Below are 24,738 nucleotides of genomic sequence, written 5' to 3'. Positions count from 1 at the left end.
ATCAGGCCCTGTGCTGGGTGCACAGCAGAGAATAAGGCAGACCTGGCCCCGCCCCTCCTGGAGCTTCTGTTTTTGCTCTGGGATCAGTTTTAGCTGGTATTCCACATACTTCTGTCAGGATAATCGAGGAATGAGGGATAAGAGAGGTTTCCTTTTTGGGTAGAAGATTCTAGGTCCCTTATCACACTCCTGAGGGTGGGTGGGCAGGGCACCTGCCTGATTGCTATCAACACTGCTTCCTGTGACAAATCCAATGCTCCTGGTGGAAGTTCAGCACTGAATAAACGCAGTGTGAGAATTCCCTCAGAGGGGTCTGAGGCCATTGCAGAGGGGAGTGTGAGCTGAGCTTACTGATACGGATCTGCCAGCTTCTGGAGGACAGAGCGGCCAGGTGCGCCTGCTGGCAGAGACGCCCAGGCTGCCACTGAGACTCTTCCTGAAGGAGGGGGAGGAGGAGCCTGGGAACTCTGAGTTCTTCACCTTTTGAAGAGAGCCACCTGGAGCCTCTTCCCTTCTTTCCTTCCTTTGCTCTGATCACTCCTGATCTGGTACATGGACTCAAGACCGTTTGTCCTTAAGCCCTGTCCTTCCTCTGGTAGGCAGTGCCCTTGGAGTCTGAATTCAGTCTGTATTTCACCAGATAATGTCAGTGCTCAACTATTTTGTGCAGTGATTGTTAGCATAAATAATGAGTAAATTGTCAGTTACGCCTAGAATAGGGGTCAGGGGTTTCAGATTTCAACTTTCTCCAACTGACTGAAGTCACAGGACACCAAGTTTAGAAACTAAGAACTAAAACACTGCCATATACACGCATATATATGTGTGTGTGTATATATATACACACATATATACATATATATATTTATTATTATTTTTAATTATAGTTTCAGTCAAATGTGTTAGACTCCAAATGGAAGATTTCTTCATCTGGGGTGTAAGTTCCTTTCACAAGCAGTTTCCCTTAAGCATTTTAAATTCCTCAAGTAAAGAGTGAAGGCAGACTGAACTATACACTTTAAAAATGTAAAGTTTTATTTTATATATATTTTACCACAATTAAAACACTTCTTGGGTTTGGGGCTGAGTGTCAGACAGGGCTACTGAAGGCCTCCTGGAGGTGAGTTCCCCCGGGAAACATTCTAAGCACCTCGACGGTCACCATTCACAGTGAGTAAGAACACTGAAAAAGGCCTGCCATTCTGCAAATCTAGGACACACCTAGGCTGCTGGAAACAGAGAACAGGAGGAAAGAGGATGTGAGGGCCAGGTGCGTGGGCTGGATCACAGAATTAATTGTCCTTCAGCTCTCCAGCAGGGCCTGAGTCACTCACAGGAAATCCAGGCGTACTGGAGGGCTATCTGCCAGCTCTTATTCTAAGCAGCTTGTACAAAAGTAATCTCCATAACGCCACAAGTTAGGTACTATCAACTAATTCCCATATTACAGATGAGCAAACCAAGGCCCAGTCTCAGAGCCTGAGCTCTTTCCCACAGAAACTACAGGCTTCTGAATGGAGCTTCTGCAGCAGTGCGACCAGAGGCCCAGGAACCCTGCCTGCCCCGCCCCACCCTCGTCACTGTCAGAGGTGACTATTTTTAGGCCCTTCTTTGTTCTAGAAAGAGTGTATCTTACCCCTCTTGAAATACAAGAGGGTTCTTTCTTTCTGAGAAGGGCAGAACTCTGAAATCTCCTTTCTCCACTAAATGCAGAATAGGGCAAAACAGAAAATGCCTCTCCTCAAGGAGATAAGTAGCCAATACAGCAGAGAAGGGGGTGATGTCCCTGGAAAGTTTTAGGAAAATCTTACTTTTTTGGGGTCAGCTCATCTAGAAGTACATATGCCATCCCTTAAAATGACCCGTTCGAAGATCTCTGGTCTCCCTGGCACTCAGCCTCTGAGATGAAACCAGCAGACCTCACTGACCCAGAGAGCTCAGAAACCTCAGTTGCAGGCTGGGCCCCATCCCTGAGGCTGGAGGACCTGCTGGCTCATGGTAACTGAGTCTCCCATCACCCCTGACTGGGTACTGCTCTTGGCCCACCTTGAATGTGGAATGAACACTTCCAGACTTCCCTGCCCAGCACATTTTCTCACGAGGCATCCGAGTTACTTATATACATACTATGGTGTACCATGGAATTTCCTTTTTCTGCCACACAAAAAAACCCCAGGGTTCTGATCCTCACACACATTAACCTCACCAGAGATAACTCCAGGGCACATTTTGGCCTAATACCCATTGGTTTTGTATCCACATCTCACTTTCAAAAAGTCCCTGAGGTTCCCTCCTAGAAGGCTGTCTCTGCACACAGGTCCCCTTCCCTATGTGTGTTGCTCCTGTTCATACATGCCCGCTCTCCAAGTACCTCTCCAGGCCACAGGGGGTGGGCAGGGACTCTACCCAGGAGCAATTGGCTCTGAGGATGCGGTTATGTGCCGAAGACACCGAGTGGTGAGGAGTGAAATCAGGCCCTGGGCAGAGGCTGGCGCTCCTTCTGGGCTTACACGCCAGGGGTGCCTGGTCACTTCTGGACTCTGTAGGAAGCTGGAGGCTGCTGACCCCAGGAGTGAGCTGTTAGGGCCCCTCCAACTGCTCTGCCCTCAATAGGGTTGGAGGGAGCTTGAGACCTGAGCTCCCTTTCACACCCTGCCTGTCCTGGTCAGGAGGGAACTGTGAGAGGAACAGACGTACTCTGTGCTGGACACCCCAACAGCCCTAGTGAATGGCCACTGAGGCTTAAATCCCCCCACCCAGCACAACTCTCTCTGGCCTTTAAGACACATCCAGTAGGTCTGGATGAATCCTCTTTGCCCTTTCTGGCCACTCCTAATCTCAGCGAAAACTTTCCAACAGTCCACAGAATGTGTATGTATAAGCAAGGCTAGGCTGGGGTGGGAGGGGGTGGACACTGGTGAGCAATCAAGATGTCCCAAGATGGGTGGGTCTCAAAAGACTGAGTGTAAAAAAACACCAGGTGGAATAGAAGTGAGCCATGTATGCCACTCTGAGAACCATGCCAGGAGCATGTACAATATCCATGGTGGGTCAGTACATGGGACAAAGCATTAAAGCAGAATGGGACATGGAGCCTCACTGCCTAGCAGATCTGGAGGACACTTAAAATAAAGAACCAAGCAGATTGCATCTTAACAAGGAGAAGGGTTTATTTCCTTCCTTTCCCTGAATTCCTGAGCTCAGCAGGATGCAGAAAGCACCGGCCTGACAGGGAGACTCTGGCATGCCTGCTTCATGGGGAGGGGAGGCGGGTGGGGAGTAAGGCCTGGCGGGAGCATGAGGTGGACGGCAGGGCCCAGCCTTGCCAAATACCGACTCAGCATGCAGGCGCTGGCAGGAAGTGAGGTAGAATTCAACAGAGGTTCTAATTAAGAAAAAAACTGCCACAAAACCCAACACTCCTTGTCTCTCAACAAGCCTGCCAGCTCTACCAGGGCAGCAGGGTCTGGACAGGAGAACATGAAGGCAGAGAAACTACAAGTGGTTCATGGAGCGAGAGAACGTTTCTCCCAATCCGTATTAACGATGACTGCCAGCCACAGGCTGAAGGTGCCTAAGACAGACATTTAGCACTTGGCACAGGGCTGTCTTGTTAAAGCTTTGAACAGTTCTTCTGAGCCTGTTTTCTTCAAAATGTCTGTCAGCAGGGCTGGCTGCTTGCCTGCCGGCTGTCCTGTGACCAGGGAGGAAAGATGCGCGACTTTTCTTCATTTAACTTTCCCCCCCATAAAAAGGTGACTGGGAATTGCAAGTCAACTGCTGCTTCCCTCCTGTGATATTGGGGGTGGGGGTGGGATCCAGGTCATGTGTGGCCACAGCTGTTGTTAATAAACTTGCAATGATTTCATAAAAGGCTTCCAAAGAGCTGAGGATTTAGTTTCAAATTATTCCCAGATCGGCTGCAGATCGCAGAGCAACACCAGACCCTAACCCACAGCTCCAGCTGTCCCCCGGCAACAGGAAATTGCAGGGAGGAGGGTGAAGCGCAGCCAGGAGGGGCACATGCTGTGCAGCTGGGGTCTGGACAATGTGCTGGGGAGAAGCAAAGGCCCAAGGCTCTTGGCGGGCTTCTGCAGCTATCTCCTAGGGCCCAGCCCCCAAACACCTTTCTGTCTGGAGCTCCCCCACAGGGATCTGGAGGCAGCCTGGAGTGTGACCATGTTTTGACTCCTGTCAGGGTCAAGTGCTCAGCTGGTATTTGCTGAAGACGAGACATACCCACAAGCCATGCTTACTGGACCAAACCATGCTGCCACCCTCCTTGGTAAAGTCCTCTAGTGACATCCAAACTCTATCAGGGGCACTCAGTTTGGAGTTGTCAGGCTCCCTTTCCACCATCTGCAGCTTGCTCAATGGGGAAGGGGTCCCATGAGGGTTCCACCCCTGAGGCAGCCCGCTTGATTCACTGGGCTCAGGGATCCCGTGGGCACCTATAGGAGAGCACTTGTATTTGGGACCTCTCACTCCAGGGCGTGGAGATTTTTGGAGTGGAAGGAGCCGACATCTGGAACAAGATGTGAGCTTGAATCCGGTTTTACCAAGGTGGGGTGGAGGGGGAGGGTGGGGAGAGATTAATCTAAGAACTTATGTGCATATATGCATTACCCATGGACACAGACAATAGTGTGGTGAAGGCCTGGGAGGGGATCAATGGAGAAATAAAAAGGGGACATTTGTAATACTTTCAACAATAAAGATAAATTAAAAACAAGAAACAAAAACAGTGACTAGAGCCCTGGCTGGCATGCCTCAGTGGTTAGAGAGTCGGCCTGGGCACCAGAGGGTCATGGGTTCGATACCCTGTCCAGGGCATGTACCTGGGTTGCAGGTTCCGATCCCTGCCCCTGGTTGGGGTGCATGAGGGAGGCAACCAATCAATGTGTTTCTCTCATATCGAAGTTTCCAGCTGGAGTGGCTCAGTTGGTTGAGTGATGTCCTGTGCACTGAAAGGTTGCTAGTTCAATTCCTGGTTGGGGCATACATGGAGGGCAACTGATTGATGTTTCTCTCTCTCTAAAGCATGTCTTTGGGTGAGGAGTAAAAAAAAAATTTAGGAAAAAAAATACTGAAACCAAAAATTAGTTACCAACCTCAAGTCTGGAGTATCTTTCCTCCAGGTAGGTTTCCACCTTTTCCTCATCAGTCCTCCCTGAAATATCCTTCTTCCCTGCCATTACTGAATCAGTTCTTCCTTTCCCTGGCCACTGAAGGAAGGGTCTCCAAGATGCCCAGAGCCCTCTACATGCCTGTCTATCAGGAAGACCTGCACACTGGTCTAGTCTGGGTAGAGGTGGAGCCACTGAGGGGAGGAGGCAGGCAGTGGCTTGTTTAAGACACTGGGAACAAATGAACTGCGATGGAAACTCATGCTCCCGTTTACTGACCACAATCTTCAGCAAGTTTCCTCATTTGTAAAACAGGGATGACACATCTGCCTTAGGGAACTGCTACAGAATTAAATATATGAACACATATGGATGTCCAGTCGGATCCACAGCAGGCTTGGGAAAAATAAATCGGTTTTCCCATAATGGCCAGGAGATAACGGTACCAAATTGTAAACTGGCTATAAAAGCCTTGGGTTTTATCTGAACTGAACATGCTTCAAACCCCTACATTCAGAAAACAAAGTTGTGGAAAACAATTCTGTGCAGTTTGATAGCCAAGACACTCGCTCAACACTGCCTCTGCTTTGTATTTAAAGGAATTTTGCCCCACTTGTAGAATCCAGACTGCCAGGTGACTTCTGAACACAAATCCCAAATGTCGGATAGAAAGTGCTAGCCCCTACCATTCATGTAGCCAGCCGCACACGGACAAGAGAAGAGTCAGCATATTTGGATCTAGTCGAGTCCCAGGAGAACCCTTCCCCCATTGTGAAATGACGTTTGTTCATGTGTGTGTCGAGATTTGGCTTTGCATTCTGACCCCTAAACCAAGAACTGTGGTTTGCTGTGACTATGTTTGCTTCTCTGTTTTTTTCTTTCTAAAAAAAAAATCTTGTTTTTGTAAGATTCTTGGTTGAATGTTTTGATTTTTGATAACAGAAAAAGTACATTACTATTCACCAATTTAGTTCTCTAATATGTAGTTTGGGTTCCCAAGCAATCTCGTAATTAAGGATGAAATCTCAACTTCTCTCCAAACCATGAAGGGACAATTCCCTTGCTGACAAACGAGAGATTCTTCCTGGCTCCACTGGTTCATTAAGCGGAAAACAGGCTCTGTCGACAGGGCATGCTTTGTTTCCCTGAACTTCAGAATGGCTTTGTGTTCTCAGAAGCCCCAACAGATGCTGGGTTGGAATTCAATCGGTCTCCTGGTGAGAATCAAGGAAACAGGGCTGATCCCAGTTTTGATGGGAACGGGACATGTGGAACAAAATCTCTGGCTGTAGCTACCAGAGGAAATCGAAGGGGTTTGTATTTGCCTGACCTTCCTTTCCAGCTTTATTTTGAGCAAACCCAGAACCTTTCTCAGGGTAGAAGACAATTCAACAAGAAAACAAGGGGGCAGTCACATACTATGGCACCCAAACACAGTGCCAGAACACGAGAAACCTTTATAATCAATTCCATGCGTGGGAAGAAGAGGAGGTGGCAGGAGAGGGAATAAGAACAGGGAGAAGGGAGAAAAAAGAAAAACAACTGAGAACAGGCCAGACTGCCAAGCACCCTCCCTCCCATGGTAACTCCCACTCTGCTCTTTGTTTCTAGAGATAAGATGGGGTGGGTGGGGGGAATACTTCACAGGAGCTGCAGCTGGAGAAAAGGGATCCTATTTCCTCATGAAGTTCCTAGAGAGGCTCAGGCCCCCCTTTGCTAGTGGGATGGGACAGAGGAGTGAGTCAACTGCCATGTCCTGTGAAGTTCTGTCACAAAAAGCAGCATGGATCACCTTGCCGAGTGCTCCCATTGCGGCCCATACACCCCTCACACAACCGACAACAGAAGGATGACTCCTCTATTTACTAAGTCTCCCCTTTCAGTTTTTCCTCAGCAATGGGGGGGGGGGGGTAGGGGGGCTTACTAAGGAACTTATGGGGTCCTAGAGCTATGGAATAAAAGCAACTCCTGGGGCCTCAGCCCAATTTCCTGACCAGTGAGGAGGTTGTTCCTGATATGCAGACACCTAGTTTCTAGACCACTCACTGCTTTTCAAAACTGGTGGCTCTGAGGATTAGTGTGTGGCCACCAGCAGAGTCTTCGTGCTTTCACAGGGGCTGCCTGTTACCCTGACACCTTCTCTTTGTCAGGCATATTGAAGATGTCCTGTACCAGAGTAAAGACTGATAGCTAACAAGACCTTGTCTTTGGCTTGGTCTTGAAAGTACTGGCTTGAATTGTGTATTTTAAAAAAAGTTTGTTATTGATTTTAGAGAGAGAGGAAGGGAGAGGGAGAAACATCGATTGGTTGCCTTCTGTACACGCACTGACAGGCGATTGAACACTCAACCCAGGTATGTGTCCTGATCAGGAACTGAATCGGTGACCGTTTGGTGCATGGGAAAATGCTCAACCAACTGAGACACACTGGCCAGGGATGAACCGTGTTTTTGTTTTTTAAATTTATCTTTGATGTTGAAAGTATTACAGTTGTCCCATTTTTTCTCCCCTGTTGACACCCTCCACCTTGCTCCCACCCCCTCCCCAGGCCTTCACCCCATTATTGTCTGTGTCCATGGGTTATGCATATATGCATATAACTTCTTTGGATAATCTCTTCCCACCCCCCACCCCCTTCCCTCTGAGATACGACTGTCTGCTGCATGCTTCAATGTCTCTGGTTCTATTTTGTTTGTCAGGTTACTGTGTTCATTAGCTTCTTCTTAAAGAAGACCCTTCAACATTTCCTGTAGTACTAGTTTGGGGGTGATGAACTCCTTTAGCTTTTTCTTATCTGTGAAGCTCTTTATCTGACCTTCAGCTCTAAATGACAGCTTTGCTGGGTAATCTTGGTTGTAGATTCTTGCTTTTCATCACTTTGAATATTTCTTGCCACTCCCTTCTGGCTGCAAGGTTTCTGTGGAGAAATCAGCTGACAGTCTTATGGGTGCTCCCTTGTAGGTAACTAACTGCTCTTCTCTTGCTGCTTTTAAGATTCTCTCTGTCTTTAACCTTTAGCATTTTAATTATGATGTGTCTTGCTGTGGGCCTCTTTGGGTTCCTCTTGTTTGGGACTCTCTGTGCTTCCTGGACTTGTAAGTCTATTTCTTTCTCCAGGTAGGAGAAGTTTTCTGTCATTATTTTTTCAAATAGGTTTTCGACTTCTTGCTCTTTCTTCTTCTGGCACCCCCATGATGCGAATGTTGGGCCTCTTGAAGTTGTCCCAGAGACTTCTTACACTATCTTCATATTTCTGGATTCTTTTTTCTCTTTGCTCTTCTGGTTGGGTGTTTTTTGCTTCCTCACGTTCCAAATTGTTGATTTGATTCTCAGCGTCCTCTACTGTTGATTTCCTGTAAATTATTCTTCATTTCAGTTCGTGTAGCCTTCATTTCTGATTGGTATTTTATTATGTCATTGATGGTCTCACTCGTTTCCCTAATAGTCTTACAAAGATCCTTGAGCATCCTTATAACCATTGTTTTGAACTCTGTATCTAGTAGCTTGCTTGGCTCCATTTCATTTAGTGCTTTTTCTGGAGATTTCTTCTGTTCCTTCCTTTGTGACATGTTCCTTTGCCTCCACATTCTGGCTGCTTCCAGGTGTTTGTTTCTATGTATTAGACAGAGCTGCTATGTCCCCTGGAATTGGTAGAGTGGCTTTGTGTAGTAAGTGTCCTGTAGGGCCCAGTGGCTCAGCCTCCCCAGTCACCTTAGCTGGGTCTTCTAGGTGCTCCCCTGTGTGGGTCGTGTACACTGTCCTGTTATAGTTGAGCCTTGGTTGCTACTGGCGTCACTGGGAGGAACTGATCTCCAGGCCAATCTGCTGTGAGGACCAGCTGCAGCTGAAGAGCTCCTGTGCTGGAGACACCCCTATGGAGCAGGATTTACTTCAGTGGAGCTTTGGTGTTCACTGAGTCCACCCCTTGAATGTGTCACTCGTGGATGTGGAAGGGTTGAGTTCAGCATGGTTGAAGCTGACCACCAGGGTACTGTCTCTGGGGCCTCCCGGAAGGTGCAAAGTCAGCCTCTGCCTGTGCCTTGCCCAGGGCCACCTAACTACATAGCAAACCATTGATGGCTGCTACTTGTGCTGGTCTTGGAGGTATCCAGGAGAGGTCAAGCTATGAACCAATGCAGGCTGCTGCTAGTGCCAGGCCTGGGGCCACTTATTGAGAGGTATGGGGCACGCTGAGGCCAGCTGCTGCTTGTTTGAGAGATTTTAGGAAAGTCCTAAGTATGAGGCTAGAGAGGCCGCTTGCATAGAAAAGCCACTGGAAATGGCTTGGATGAATTTGCAAGTAGGGAGGGGTGGGATCTCCAGGAATCAACAGGGTGGGTGATAAGTGTGAGTCAGGTTGATGGAGATTTAGATATGGTGCCTGCCTGTGGGCTCTGTGGGGGGAGGGCTCATCAAAGGAGCAATGGCCTCTGCCAGCTCTTCTGTCTGGGAGAAAGCTGCCCCTCCAGCTCTTTCCCTGATTCCAGGCAAGTTAGTTCCTCCCTGAATGTCCCAGTTTCCTTTCAAGCTGCTGCCCAGCACTGGAGCTCAGAGAGAGCATGTCTGAGTAAGTCCGTGTGTGGGCCCTTTAAGAGGAACTGCCTGGGACTCCCGCAGCCTCAGTGTCACTCAGCCACAATCTTCACTGGTTTTTACAGTCCAAAGTTGTGGGGACTTCTCTTCCCGACACTGGAAACCTCCCTGGGTTGGGGGGCCTGATGTGGGGCTGGGACCCCTCACTTCGGAAAACCTCCACCACCAAGATATCTCTCCTGGTTTTAAACTGCAGCACCTGGGTGTGGGACCTTGGCCGTGTACCTGAGATTCAGCCCAGATTCTGCTCTGCGTCTCCGCTCCTCCTACTGGTCTCAATGCTTCTTCAGTTCCCTAGCTGTAGGACTTCTATACAGCTAGATTTCAGGAGGTTCTGAATGACGGTTGTTCTGTATTTTAGTTGTAATTTTGAGTGGTTGTGGGAGGCAGCGGGTACCACTGTTACCTACGCCGCCATCTTGTTGTCTCTCACTGAACCATGTTTTAACGATACTGGATTAATAATCAATCTTTAAAAACTGGGAGATTTTGCCTGGCCAGGCGTGGCTCAGCAGTTGAGCATCGACCTAGGATCCAGGCGATCAGGGTTCGATTCCCGGTCAGGGCACATGCCCGGGTTGCGGGCTCGATCCCCAGTCGGGGCGTGCAAGAGGCAGCCGATCAATGACTCTCTCATCATTGATGTTTCTCTCTCTCCCTCTCCCTCCCTCTCTCTGAAATCAATAAAGATATATTTAAAAAAATAAAAAATAGAAAATAAAAATTGGGAGATTTCACATTAAAGTACAGATTTCCAGCCTCTCTGGAAAATCTTAAGCCATGGTAACTGAGTACAATCTCATCTGGTAACAAGCTGTGGGGAGTAGCAGCCGCTTAAGTTGGCCCACACCCTCTCCTATTTGCCACAGTCCCTACCACACCCTACTGTGCCCTAGACCTGGCCTACTTCATATTCATCAATCATTAATGTTACTACTTGTCCCTATGGTAACTTGGATCTGTGACCCCAGCTGCATGCTGTGTGTATTTTATGTGTAAATCTTTCCATGTTTTTTTTCTCTGAGTTCTTAAACATAGATATATAGCATTGCTTTATATAGCTGTATACTATACTAATGTGAGCATCCTACCCCTGGGCTGTCTACCACTATTACTTATACATAAGGGAGAAATAAACCTCTATATTGTACAAGCCACTGCTACTTTTGGGCTTTCAGATAGTAAGAGACAAAATGATCCTTATTAATATAGGGATTTTTACTGATTTCTTATTGAGTAACATTACTTTTTATACATTAACATATTAATTAACCTATATCATATATATGTTACAACAATTTTCCCTTGTTTCTCAATCCACATGGTAGCCAGTGTGACTTTGAAAACGTAAATCAGGCCAAGTCACTCTCCTACATAAGCCCGGCAATAGCACCCACCACACCCGTTGAGACCCACTCACAGCCCGGTTTTGTGAATCGCAGTCAACTTCTAGATTACTTTAGAGAGAACTAATCTCTCTATAATACTGAGTCTCCCCTTTGAGGGACAAGATGCTTCTCTACAACCTTGGTTATCTTCGCTCATCTCAGGTGGAAGCTGAGGAGTGCTGGCTGTCACTAGGCACCCCACGGGCTCTGGTGCCCTTCCTCAAGGACCTTCATTTGCTCCCAATTGGCAGGGTACTCACTGTTAGGCTGAGTCACCTTTTGGTAGAATAAGTCTTCTCCATGTCACATTGCTATCCTTATAGAGCAACTTACAATGGACTGTGATAGTTTCAAATTTAAAACTATTTTAAGAATTGATACATTTTATATATAAAACTATTTAGGAACAAAGCACATCTGTCTATATGTTCAAGTCTCTTCATGTCCTTTGATATAGTTTTCTTCACATTTCTTATTGAAATTCATTTCTAGGGTATTTTATGATTTATATTACTACTGAGTGGCATTCTGTATATTTATTTTGTATCTAGCCATCTACTACTTCTAATAGCCTTCTAGTTGATTATTTTGTCTTTTCTCAGGTCTAACATGGTGAATCTGCTTTTCTTTTTTTACACATCAAAGTGCTTACAACAGTGTCTGATACACGTGGGTGCCCAATAAACATTAGCAATTATCTCCTCCAATATCTGTACCTTTTATTTCATTCTCTTAGCTAACTGTATTGACTAGCAGTTCCAGAACAAAACAGTGGTGATAATCTTACATTTGACTTTTTGGGAATGCTTCTATGTATTCCTTTTTTTCTTTTAAGTCCTCACCTGAGGATATTTTTTCCATTGATTTTCAGAGAGAATGGAAGGGAGAGAGAGAGAGGGAGAGAAACATCAATTGGTTGCCTCCTGCACATGGCCAGGGATTGAGCCTGCAACCAAGATAAGTGCCCTTGACTAGACTCGAACCTAAGACCCTTCAGTCTGTGGGCCGACACTAACCACTGAGCCAAACCAGCCAGGGCTGTATGTCATTTTTAAATACATCCTAATAATGACTGTTTTGAAATATGGACTGTGAATAAAAATATATTATTAAGTAAAGAATCCTTCTATTTTTTAAAGTTCAAAATTAAGACTGGATATCTGATTTTTATTCAATATCTTTTTACCATCTAAGCTATTATATGGTGAATTATATTAAGAGGTCTAAATATTGAGCCATCCTTACATTTCTGGAACAATCTCACTAGCTGTTTTCTATTTGCTGGTATTTTATTTAGAGAATTTAAAACCTACAGTCATAAGTAGAATGAATCTGTAGTTTTCTTTTTCTTTTTTTAAATATTTTTTTAATTGATTTCAGAGAGAAGAAAGGAGAGGGAGAGAGAGAGAAACATTAATGATGAGAGAGTCATTGATCAGCTGCCTCTTGCACGCCCCCAACTGGGGATCGAGCCTGCAACCTGGGTATGTGCCCTGACCAGGAATCAAAATGTGATCTCTTGGATCCTAGGTCAATGCTCAACTGCTGAGCCATGCTGGCCGGGCTGTAATTTTCTTTTTTTGGGTTATTTCTATCACGTTTTGGTATCAACATTATGCAGGTTTTATGCAAATAATATGTAAAACTTTCCTCACTTTTCTATGCTCTGAAATATTTCAGATGGCATAAAATATTTTTATTCCTGCCCAGCCAGGCGTGGCTCAGCGGTTGAGCATCAGCCTAGGATCCAGGAGATCATGGTTTGATTCCCGGCTGGGGCACATGCCCAGATTGCGGGCTCGATCCCTGGCAGGGTTGTGCCGGAGGCAGCTGATCAATGACTCTCTCATCATTGATGTTTCCATCTCTTCCTCCCTCTCCCTTTCTCTCTCTGAAATCAATAAAGAAATATTTTAAAAAGATTTTTTTTTTTATTCCCTAAAGGACTGAAAGAATTTGCTCATAAAATGGGCATGCTGTTTTCTGAGGACTAGCTTTTTGAGGACTTACTCAGTTTTTATCTCTGGTTATTGGTCTATGCATTTCCTATGTTTTCATGGGTCACAATACGTTACGTATACATAAAACCTCGCTTCATTATATCACCTTACTGATATTTCCCTACAAAGCAACAGGCAGTCATGCGTTCACTTACAGTGGGGTCGGTCCAGAGAGAACATCTCGAACACTCCTGGCAGGGGGCTCCTGGAGAGCGAGGATGCTGGCAGAAATGGTCATACCCATTGATGGATACTCGACAGAGGTAGCACATTTGGGCCCCACAGCGGCAAGACATGCGGTTGCAGCCTTCGGATTTGATGAGGCCAGTCCCACATTTGTGGCACTTTCTAATGCGAGCAGCAGTCATTTTCTCTTCACTGAAAAAAGAACACATGGTTGGAGATAGCAGGGAAGACGAAGAAAGAAAAAATGGCTATTAAGTGTTTATTTTTTACCACATATGACTGCCTCTCCTTTTGTTGACATTCAGAGTGAAAAGAGCCTATGTTTTGGAGTCTGAGAACTGGGTTCAGTTTATCAGTTGTTAACCTTGGGTAAATTACTCAACTCACTGGAGTCTCAGTTTCCACACTTTTAAATAGGGAAAATCCAACTTTCTCACAGTGTTTTGAGGATTACAGGTAAAATACAAAGTACCCTGGCACAGAGCACTTAGAAACACTCAGAGTGTTCTGAAATAATGTGTTTTATACATACAAAGCTGGATAATGGTGAGCCAGTAAGCCTAAATCTTAGCTATATTCACACCTTGGATTTTTAAATACTTGGCATGCAGGTGTGATAGACACAGCTGGGAATGATCCAATAGCCAATGGAATCCTACATTCCCAGAATCCCTGGCAGCAAGGGGATGGGTACACATATGGCTCAGTGGGTAGCTTGTAGGGAGGCTACTTGTTACCAGAAGCACTTTAACTGATATGGAAGCGCAGATGACTAGGATCAAGAAGATAGGTCTTGGCTCTTCGTCATGAGCTGCCACTGCTGAACTAAGTCACTTCCATGGTGCTCTGTTCATAACATTTGCTACTTGGCCAATAATTGTTTATGTGTCTGTCTTCCTCTAAGTTGAGTTCCTTGAAGGTAGAGAGCAGAGGCTGTGCTGGTATACCCAGCTGGCATGAAGAAGTATGGTCTTGACAGGAAGGTGTCAAAAGGTATGCCTACTACCAAGACCTGGAAAGAGTATGTAGGACCCAAACAGTGGACAGCCCTGACGTTGGGACTCATGCCACTGCTCCATGCATGGCAATGACTGTAACAGTCTGGGGATGAGTTTTGATCTGCAGACTCCTCAGGCTGAGAAAAAGCAGCCTTTTTTCTCCCACTGCTCCAAGTTCTTCTGCTAAATAAGAGTAGCCAGGGATAGGCAAGTGTTTTTAATTACTTATATTTAGAAGATTGCTGTGGTAGTATGCTCCTTAGAAGCCAGACCGTTCTTTAAAAATAGAAAAATGCATTAGGAAATTGGCTGCTATTCATTTAGGTTTAATTTTTGAATGACCCAAAATGAAGGAAGGCAGAACTCTGTCTTGAAAAGAATTTAAATCCAGTTCAAGTTACAGAACAAATGAGTTCTAAGTTTTGCTGAATAGGAAACATTGTCAAGGAGACAAAGTTTACTACTGCCAACTAATATAATACACACGTTCATGATTTCAGTTACTCAGCAACTGTGAGGACACTGGTCAATGCTCCACGTTAAGCCTCACAAGGCTCTGATGAAAAAGCTTCCATTTTGAAAAGCTATGACCAAAACACAATTGCAATCTTCTACAGCACTGACTTTGTGTAAGAGCACCCTTGAGACTGAGGTGTGGCTTTCAGCCACTGTACTTCGGTTGCCTGGGGCTGACTGACTTATTTCCTGGGCAGCTAATAGGTTGTAGTGTGGGAGAGAAGTGACTAAAAAGAATCAAGGTTACACAGTTCTTCCTGAAGGTTTGGAAAGAGGGTGCATTTGCTTGCTCTGTCCCACCACACTGTCAGCTGCCAATGTGAAATAATAGTGGGTGTGGTAAGGGAGAAAAGGCCCTCCTAAATGGATGAGGAATATGTAAAGATCCATGCAACTCAACATTGGTTGCTACAGTGTTCAAACAGCTATTCAACACTGCATCAATATCCATTCAAGTCCTTTGCTTTTGCAAAAGAACAGTACTGGGTAGGGCCAGAAAGGCCTTGTACCAAAAAAGGACTGCTATTATGGGATGCGGTGGCCACCTATCCAGTAATATAAAAATGCAAACTGCAACAGGGGAGAAATCAGTTGATTCTTTTGGGAGGAAGGTGATTTGGCAAGTAGATTCTAAATTAGGCAGAAAACAAACAGCCCCACAGGATGTGTTCCTGTTCAGAACAGGAAGAGAGGACTGAGCTGCAGCTGTGTCTGCTGACCTCATGTTCAAACAGGAAGGCGTGCTGCCCTCTTCTACATAACCAACAGAGATCCTATGATTCCATGATTATTTTTCTCACCACTATTTAAATATGCTGGGAACTCCACTTTGGGAGCTGTCTTCATTCTTGTGGCATATACTATTCAAATCTTAAATGGCTTTCCTTTGTGAGTGTGTGTATGTATTTTTTTTAAATTGTGGTAAATACACATAAAATTTACTGTTTTAACCATTTTGAAGTGCACAATTCAGGAGTATTTAGTATATTGCCTAAGTTGTGCAACCATCCAACTCCGTACCTATTAAATAGTCACCCCCCCATCTCCCTTTCTGTCTCTAATGGATCTGTCTATTCTGTACATAGGTAACTATTCACATGCCTATGGACATTTCATATAAATGGAATCATATAAGATGTGGCCTTTTGTGACTGGCTTCTTTCACTTAGCGTGTTTTCAAGATTCATCCATGCTGCGGCATGTATCTTCATTCCCTTTTTACAGCCAAATACTATTCCATTCTATGGATATATGGCACTTTGTTTACGATTCATCAGTTGATAGACACTTGGACTGTTTCTATGTTTTGACTATTATAAGTAGTGCTGCTTTGATCATTGTTGGACACATTTTTGTTGGAAGACCTGACTCATTTCATATCATTTATTATGCTTTATTTTATGATTCAGCAACAATAAACTCCTAGAATTTCCTGTGTGTACCCTGCTGTTTCTTACTTTTGCCACTTGACAACTGGTAGGATTCCTTGGCTTTCTGGTCCATGGAGAAAGCACTGTGTGGTGGGGACAGGAAGTGGAAGCCTCTAGAGCACCCCACACTATAAAAATACTAAGTTCCTGTGAGCATCTTTGAGATTGATGCCACCAACAAGACTTCAAAGTTGCAGGGCTGTTGATTGCCATCACATCTCCTTTTACTTCTCTGGCTTGAACAGAGAATGGGTCCTGGACCCAGTGCATCACTGGAAGCCTAATTAGATGCTGATTCTAATTGTAGCTGCTGTTCCAGATGTCGTTTCTCACCAGAGCAAGTAAACAGAGCCTCTGGCAACTGGGATGCAGCTGTTGATCTGGAAAATGCTTTTATTCTCTGTCTGATAAGCAGAGAACACCAGAAGCAGTTGGGAAGGACGTTGGTCATTCGTTGTCCAACAGGACAACACACACTGGCCTACTATTTAAATGATGTGCAGATAGAACCAGGTGAACAAGAAGTAGCAGGTACTCTACGACACATTAATAAGGTGTATGCCTGTGAGATGGTGAGAGATAAGTCCCTCAAAATGATTGAGATCTGTAATCTTTATGAAGTTCTGGTGATCTGGAGGTCAGGTGTGTGTATTAGGATAGTCCTTCCAAAGCTAAGCACATGTTGCTGTATCTTGTAACCCCTACCATGAAGGAAGAAGTCAGACACGTGGGAAGCCTTTCTGGATTTTGGAATCAACATATTTCACATTTGGATGTGCTGCTCTGGCCCATTTACTGCTGATATAAAAGGTTGCCAGGTTTAAACAGGGTCCAGACCGAGACTTTCCAGATGCTCCTGGCCTCAGTGGTACTCCAAGGGTTTATGGCAGACCAAGACACTAAATGCAGCCAGCAGCAGGAACTGACAGGACAATAATGGGGGCTCTGCTTCAAAAAGTAACCAGCTCTTTTCCTTCTAAGAACATCTCCTAGCCCATGACTGAGCCCTGGAATAGTCCAGGTGCCTGACCCTGGGGCATCAAGAACCAGTACAGAGAGTGGGACGACACTCCACCACCAACTCCAAGTAGAATATATGTGACCAGGTCTAAAAGGCCCTGAATGCAATAAGTTATTTTTATGTTCTTGCATCACATTTGTAAATCAGGGCCTTCTGCTTACGGAAGCCTGAGCATGAGGCAAAAATCATTCTGGGCACAGTAATCTGTATAATAACCTTATAAGTTGATTATGATTATGCTCTGTACTTTATAGATGAGGAAACAGGCACAGAAAAATTAAGAAATTTGTTCAAGGTTCTTAACTATGGCTATCCATAGTGAGCACTCAGTAAATCCATATTGACTACATAAGACATCCTCCTTAGGAGAAAAACAAAGGCCAAACAGCGACAAAAGAAATCCTCCCCTGCTCCCAACTCAAAACAGAAATGACACGTCCACAGTAATGAGAACAGATTTTTTTGGGAGTTGGCTCATAAATCGGCTAAAAGACAAGTCCAAATGAGAAGTTTAAAGTGTTTTAGTGTTTTAGGCAATAGCAAAACTGCTGAAATCAGTACATGCCTGACAAGAGAACTACTTTGAAGAAAGAATAATTTCTGACCTGTTAATCACTTCAAGGCCATGCCTCTGGTCAGGCTGGTGGCCACTCTGAATTATAAAGGCTGGCTGACACAAAGGTAAGCCTAGATTTGAGGAAGCAATGTTAGACTTTTCTAGTTGGAGTGGCATTTGTGATTCTATGTACGTTGTTGTATTAGTTTTCTATTGTTACCATAACCTTAATTTCATCTGCAAAGTCCCTTTGCCATGTAAGGTGACAATATTCACAGGTGGTGGGGATTAGGGCATGAACATTTTTGGAGGCCCTTCTTCTGCCTACCAGTCTGTCCTCTGGCCTCCAAAGATTCATATCCATCCCACACGCAAATTACAGCCACTTCATTCCAAGAACCCTAAAGATCTCATCCATTACAGCATCAACTTCAAGTCTCAAATCTTATCTAAATCTCAGTTCAATAGTCCCAAATCTCATCATTTAAAATGAGTACAGGTAAGACTCTGGATATGATTCACTCAGACACACTTCCTCTCCATTTGTAGGCCTGAGAAACTAAAGAAAAACATTACTTGCTCCTACAATACAATGATGGGACAGGTACAGGATAAATTACAGATATTCTGGTTCAAAAAGGGAGGAAATGGAAGGAGAAAAGGAGTCACCACTCCCAATCAATCTGGAAATTCATCTGAGCAAACTCCCTTATATTTCAGACCTGACAATAATCCTGAGATTTGAGGCTCTGCCCTCCTGGTTCATGGCTCCACTTTCTGAGTAATCCTCCTTTTTTTCAAAAAAAGGTAGAGTATGCTTGCAGCTCAGCAGTTTTTAATCAGCCTGTTTCCTGCTTGTAGAATTTTGGGGGTCTGACAGACTTCATTTCATACTCCCTGTCTCTTCCAGTCCAAGCTGATAGTGTTTCTGCTGATATAAAATTCTCAAGAACCTTGTGGATCTACCATTTATGTCACAGGAATCCATTCCATTAGGCATGAAGCTCATTCATAGGTATTTCCTAGATAACCCCACCTTTATTTTTGACTTGTGCTGGGATGGCTGAGGGCTAATGCCCGAGTTTCCTAGAGACTGGTTAGATTGCGAGGATCTGTGAGTCACTCCCGCAATCTCTTCAAAGAGCCTTTGTATGACTGAACACTCTCGACATTCTGAACAAGTCCTTGCTTTTTTCTCTAAAGCATGCTTTTCCTGACAGTGAATCCATCCATTTTAGGGTCTTTTATAATCTGGATGAGAATTTCAGAAACAATCACATCCTGTCCCTTTCTGTTATAGCCCTCCCCTCAATTTATCTCTTTCCATTTGCATTTTTCACTCTTCAACACTTTGCAAGACACAAATTACCTAAGCTTGCTGCCATTATATAAAAAGAATTCCCTTTCCTCCAATTTCCAATAACATGCTCCCATTTCCTTCTAAGTCCTCACCAGCATTGTCTTTAATGCCCATATTTCTACTAATAGTCAGTCTGGTGATCATCATCTAAGTATTCTCTAAGGCAATTTAGGTGTTGCCTGGAATGTTCCTCATTTACTTCTGAGCCCCTAATTGTAGAGTTTCTAATGTCCATATTTCTCCTAACGGTCTGCTCAAGGCAATCTAGGTGTTTTGCTGTAATGCTTCTCAAAATTCTTCCAGGTTCTACCCATTGCCCAAATCCAAACCCACTTCCACATTTTTAGGCACCTGTTACAGCAGTGCTCCACTTCTGGTACCAAAATCTGTGTTAGTTTTCCTTTGCTGCTGTAACAAATCACCACAAATTTATCAGCTTAATCTAATACGAATTTATGATTTTACAGTTCTGCAGGCTGGAAGTCTAGCACAACTGAAGTCTCGTCAGTCCAAAATCAAGGTGCTAGCAGGCTGCATTACCTACTGGAGGATCTAGGAGAGAATCTGTTTGCTGCTCATTTGGGCTGTCAGCTGAATTCAGTTCTTTGAAGCTGTAGGGTCAAGGTCCCTGTTTTCTTGGTGGCTGGAAACTGAAGGTTGTTCCCTGCTTCTAGAGGCTGTCGCATTCCTTGGCTCATGGCCTTCTTCCTCTATCTTCAAAGCCAGCAATGAGAGGTTGAGTCCTTCTCATGTCTCTGACTCTGTCCATCACTGCATCTCCATCTGATCAGAGAAAGGCTCTCTCTCTGCTTTTCAGGAGTTATGGGATTAGATTGTGTTTAGCTGGATAATCCAGAATAACCTCCCCATCTCAAAGTCCATAACCTTAATCACACCCAGAAAGTCCCTTCTGCCATGTAAGGTAGTATATTCACTGTTCACAGGCTCTGGAGATTAGGGCATGGACATTTTGTGGACCATTATTCTGCCTACCAAGTCTGAGGTAAGCCATTTGCCTAGGTTTCAAATCCCTGCTATGCCACTTACAAATTGCATGACCATGGATAAGTTACCTGGGCTCTCTGTGTCTAAGTTCTGTCATTTGCAAAATGAGGGTAATAGTATCTACCTGTGGTGCAGATTTGGATACAGTTAACTACCCCAAATAGGCATTTCCCACTTCATTATTTTCAGTAACAAAACCTGCTCCTTGCCCTAGCTGATTTGTCTCAATGGTTAGAGCGTCAGCCTGCGGACTATAGGCTCCTGGGTTCGATTCAGGCCAAGGGCATATACCTGGGTTGCAGGCTCCATCTCCAGCCCCAGCCGGGGCTTGTGCGGGAAGCAACCAATAGAAGTGTCTCTTTCTCACATCAGTGTTTCTCTCTCCCCCTTCCACTCTCTCTGAAAAGCACTGAAAAACACCTTTGGGTGAGGATTAAAAAACCACCACCACCACCACCACTACCACCCTGCCAAAAGAAAAAACCCTGCTCCTTACCCTTCAGATTTAAGCTGGACATAAAATCACCCAGCTAGAGGCTACATACAGTGTCTGCCTTGGAGCAGGCTGTGGCCAAGTGACTCAGTCTAGACAAATGGGTATGAACAGAAGTGATACACACACACACACACACACACAATTTATTTATGTATATATTTATACACACACACACACATATATGTGTATATGTATATATGTGTGTGTGTGTATATATATATTCTTTAACTTAAAAATCAAAGAAAAGCTGCCTGGCTGGCAAGTTGTCTCTCTCTCCTCACCTACGGGCCGGAGTATAAATGTGGCTGCAGCCCAGTCACATTTAAGCAGATGAGAACACTGCCTTAGGTAACAGTGAAGCAATGACATAAAGGAGCCTGTGTCTCTGAATGACCTCACTGGACAGATCTGCTCCACCCTCTAGCAAGGGTGGACTATTATATGAGAGAGAAATAAACTTTTGTATTGGTTAAGTCAATGTATTTAATAAATTAATATGTATAAAGCATTCAGCCACACAGGGAGTGCTACACAATAATGGCTCTTATTCCTAATTGTATTAATTTGCATTCTGGAGGTTGTGATTCTACTCAATGTCACAGGCCACCAGTATCCTATAGGAAATACAGATAAAAGCAACCTAATTAAAATGTGTTATTTGCTTATTTAGACAATAAGAAGAGGAACCAACATATATTGAATTCATATATGCCAGGCATTTACTATGTTACACTGATCCTGGGAATAGCTCTATGAGGATGCAGAGATGAGGAAATGAAGGCTCAGGGATCAGGTCACTTCCTTGAGGTCAGTCTAGATTGGGGTAGCTTGAGAACAAGTTCTCTCCTCAATACTCACTGCCCCTCTTTGCCAAAAAGGCAGTTTAATGCATGTGTGTTTGTGTATGTGTTGCAAATTAGTCAACAAACACCTCTGAATTATGTTACTCACATAGATGTTCGGTACTTGATGTCATCTTTTTCAGCCAGCTCTTCACAGGTGAGGCCATTGTGCTCTTTCCAGAGTCCCTGACACTTCCTACAGGTTTCCTGGGGATAAAGCAGAGACACACAGCTGCTGGTGATAGAACCCATGCAAGTTTCTGTTCAACAACAGGGAATGGAAATAAGCTTCACTTGGCCTGAATTCTTTTAGAAGCTCTCCCTCCCTTTCAGCAGGCATATTTCTACAGACATCTCAATATAAGAGGAAGAATCATTAGACAAAAACATGAGAAAATTTTCTCTCCTTAGATCAAAAGGATGCATTGCTTCCAACACTGATTTGTATAAGGCTTTCTAAAATGCCAGGAGCCACCTGGAAAACGCCCATAAAGGACAAACTTATGATGAGATTTTGAGTTTTTAAAAATAAAATACTGCATGCGAGCTGCCTGAGCGCATGGTCTGTCAGGGTCTTATAAATTTCTGCAATTCCTATGCCCAGTGTTCCAGTGTTGTCTGGCACAGAGAACTCTTGTTGAACTGAAGAATGATCTACACAGGATACCTAGAGGTCCTTAACAGAGGTACTCCTCCCTCATAAACATGGATTCATTCTCCAGAGTTTAACTTCATTTATAAACATGAATTTTTAAAAATTACTACTTTTTATTCTAGGATCCTTTGTAGTTTATAAATTGTCACATCAATAATAATTTTAAAAAAATTAACCCAATTTAATTTCCATAAGTAGAAATTACAACCCCAGTAAATACAGTGAAGGAAAAGATACGATCACCTTTAACTGGGGACCGTTCTAGTCTAGGGAGACAGTGAAGGCTTGAGGAGGTGGAGACAGATCTGAAAGGTGAGTCAAAGGGAGTGAAAGAACAGCATTGGGGCAAAGGAAGTAAGAGGAGCTGGGAGGTGAAGCAGGGCAAGTCTGGTTTCTGTAGCTGAACTGCAGACAGTGGGCCTGGTGAGGCCCACAGGGGCCTTGTAGGGTGTGATGATCAGTTTGACTTTAATCCTAAGAGCACTAGGAAGGCATCCAAAGGTGTCAAGCATGGAAGTAGTATCATTAGCTTTGTGATTTTAGATCATTCTTCGTGAAGAACAGGTTGACAGGAAGAAAGAGTGAAAGTGTGAAGGACAGTTAGGAAGCTATTTAAAGTCATCCAGGAGAGAGATCAAGGAGGCCCACCCAGACATAGGGAGTTAGGTGAGGGCATGAAGGAAAGTTGAGTGACTTGAGAAAAATTTAGGAAGCCATACTTGCTGGTGTGGTGATGGCCTGGCTTTGGGAGTAAGGAGAGGGACGTGTCAAGGATGACACCCTGGTTTCTGGTTTGTGCAACACAAGGTAACAGCAACACAGATGGAGCTTGGGAACAGTGGGAAAGGACTGGATTGGGTAGGGGGAGGGCAGGCTTTAAGATCCAGAATTTGATCTGGGTGGTGATGGCACAGGAACCTGTGGGACACCCAGCAGAGATGTCAGGCAGGTAGTTGGGAGTAAATGTTTAAGCATTTGGGAGCAGATGGGCTAGAGATCACCAGAAGAGTTACTCGATTATATCTTCACATCAATTCTAAAAACATTGATCACTGTATTCTCCACTTATTATTGAAAATTTTCTAATATCTACCGCTAAGATGATTCTAAAAAGGCATAGAATAGAATGTACAATATAGATGCTACCATTTCTACATAAAAAAGGTGGTGGGAAAAGATAGTGATATATAAAACCAACTTGAAAGGATACCCAAGAAATTGGTAGTACTGATTGTCCTGAGTGGCTGGAAGGCAGGGGTGAGACTTCTTACTACTGTAGGCCTTTTGTTTGTTTTTTAAATATATGTTTATTGATTTCAGAGAGAGGAAAGGAGAGGGAGAGAGACAGAAACATCAATGATGAGAGAGTCACTGATCAAGCCCACAACCCGGGCATGTGCCCTGACCAGGAATTGAACCCCAATCGCCTGGACCCTAGGTCGACACTCAACCGCTGAGCCACGCCCGGCCGGGCTGTAGGCCTTTTGAATCTTATACTATATAAATGCACTATCTAATTAAAAGACAAAACAAAATTTAAAGAGAGAAAAATGTAATGGGTAGCTGAGAACTTGAACAACCCTTTGGTGGGTGTTGTAAAAAAGGTTCAATCAATGTAATGAGGTGGGGTAGGGGTGGAGATGAGCTGATCAGAAATTCTATATTAAATGCTGTTGCTTCCAATATGAACGATGTTCTCTGTCAGTTCACTAACTAACTACATCCCTGTCAGTAAACAGAGGCTAAATCAGTAGTGACTTAATTATTACACACCAAAAGCAGCATAAAACCCATTTTTAAAAAATGTTTTTTAAAATTTTTTATTTCTTTATTGATTTTAGAGAGAGAGAGGAAGGGAGAGGAAGAGAGAGAGAAACACAGATGTTAAAGAGAAACATTGGTCAGTTGTCTTCCATATGAACCCCAACCAGGGATCTAACCCACAACCTAGGTATGTGCTCTGACAGGGAATTGAACCAGTGACCTCTTTGTGCACAGGACGATGCTCAACCAACTGAGCCACACCAGCCAGGAACAAACCCCATTTTTATAAAACCTTGTGCCTGACTATTCTGGGAAACTGGATAAACAACAGCTGGAGAATAGATGAGCTGGTATCTGGATCCTAACCTTCAAAACAATACTAACCTAGCCACACTCCAGGAATAGCAGCTTGAAAACAATGCACTGCATTTAGATAGTACTTTGTGCCATTCCTGGAGATGCAGTTATTAATTCATGGGACCGTCTTCGTAAGGGAAGAACCCATTTTCCAGGTGAGGCACAGGTCCACAACAGCAAGATGACCTGGCCAAGCTGAGTCAGTTGTAAGCGGTCACTGTGAAGCTACCATTCATTTCTAAAATCACAGTGGTTCTCCTTTAGGTCCATGTGTGGATTTTCAGCCATGGTACTTCTCACTGAAGGGCCCAGGGGTCCCAGAGAATAAAACTAAAATGTGTTTAAAAAAACAAACAACAATCTTTATTGATTTCATAGAGAGGAAGGGAGAGGGGGAGAGAGAGAAATAGAAACATCAATGATGAGAGAGTCATTGATTGACTGC

General features: G+C 44.3%; 1 protein-coding gene across 3 annotated transcripts in view; it reads right to left on the bottom strand.

Moving 5' to 3' along the window:
* Positions 1-24,738, bottom strand: part of RNF216 (ring finger protein 216) — a 116,976-nt gene that overhangs the window by 9,365 nt on the left and 82,873 nt on the right. For all 3 annotated transcript variants that reach the window (XM_081137014.1, XM_081137012.1, XM_081137013.1), the window contains exons 14-15: positions 21,627-21,724; positions 13,263-13,485 (exon numbers count right to left, since the gene is read on the bottom strand). In XM_081137014.1, the coding sequence (XP_080993140.1) occupies positions 13,263-13,485; positions 21,627-21,724 (321 nt within the window). The remainder of the gene's footprint in view (positions 1-13,262; positions 13,486-21,626; positions 21,725-24,738) is intronic.

Source organism: Miniopterus schreibersii (genome assembly GCF_964146895.1).
Source record: "Miniopterus schreibersii genome assembly, chromosome: 4".
NCBI lineage: Eukaryota > Metazoa > Chordata > Mammalia > Chiroptera > Miniopteridae > Miniopterus > Miniopterus schreibersii.
Note: the sequence above shows the minus strand (reverse complement) of the source record. Positions and strands in the feature narration are given on the sequence as shown.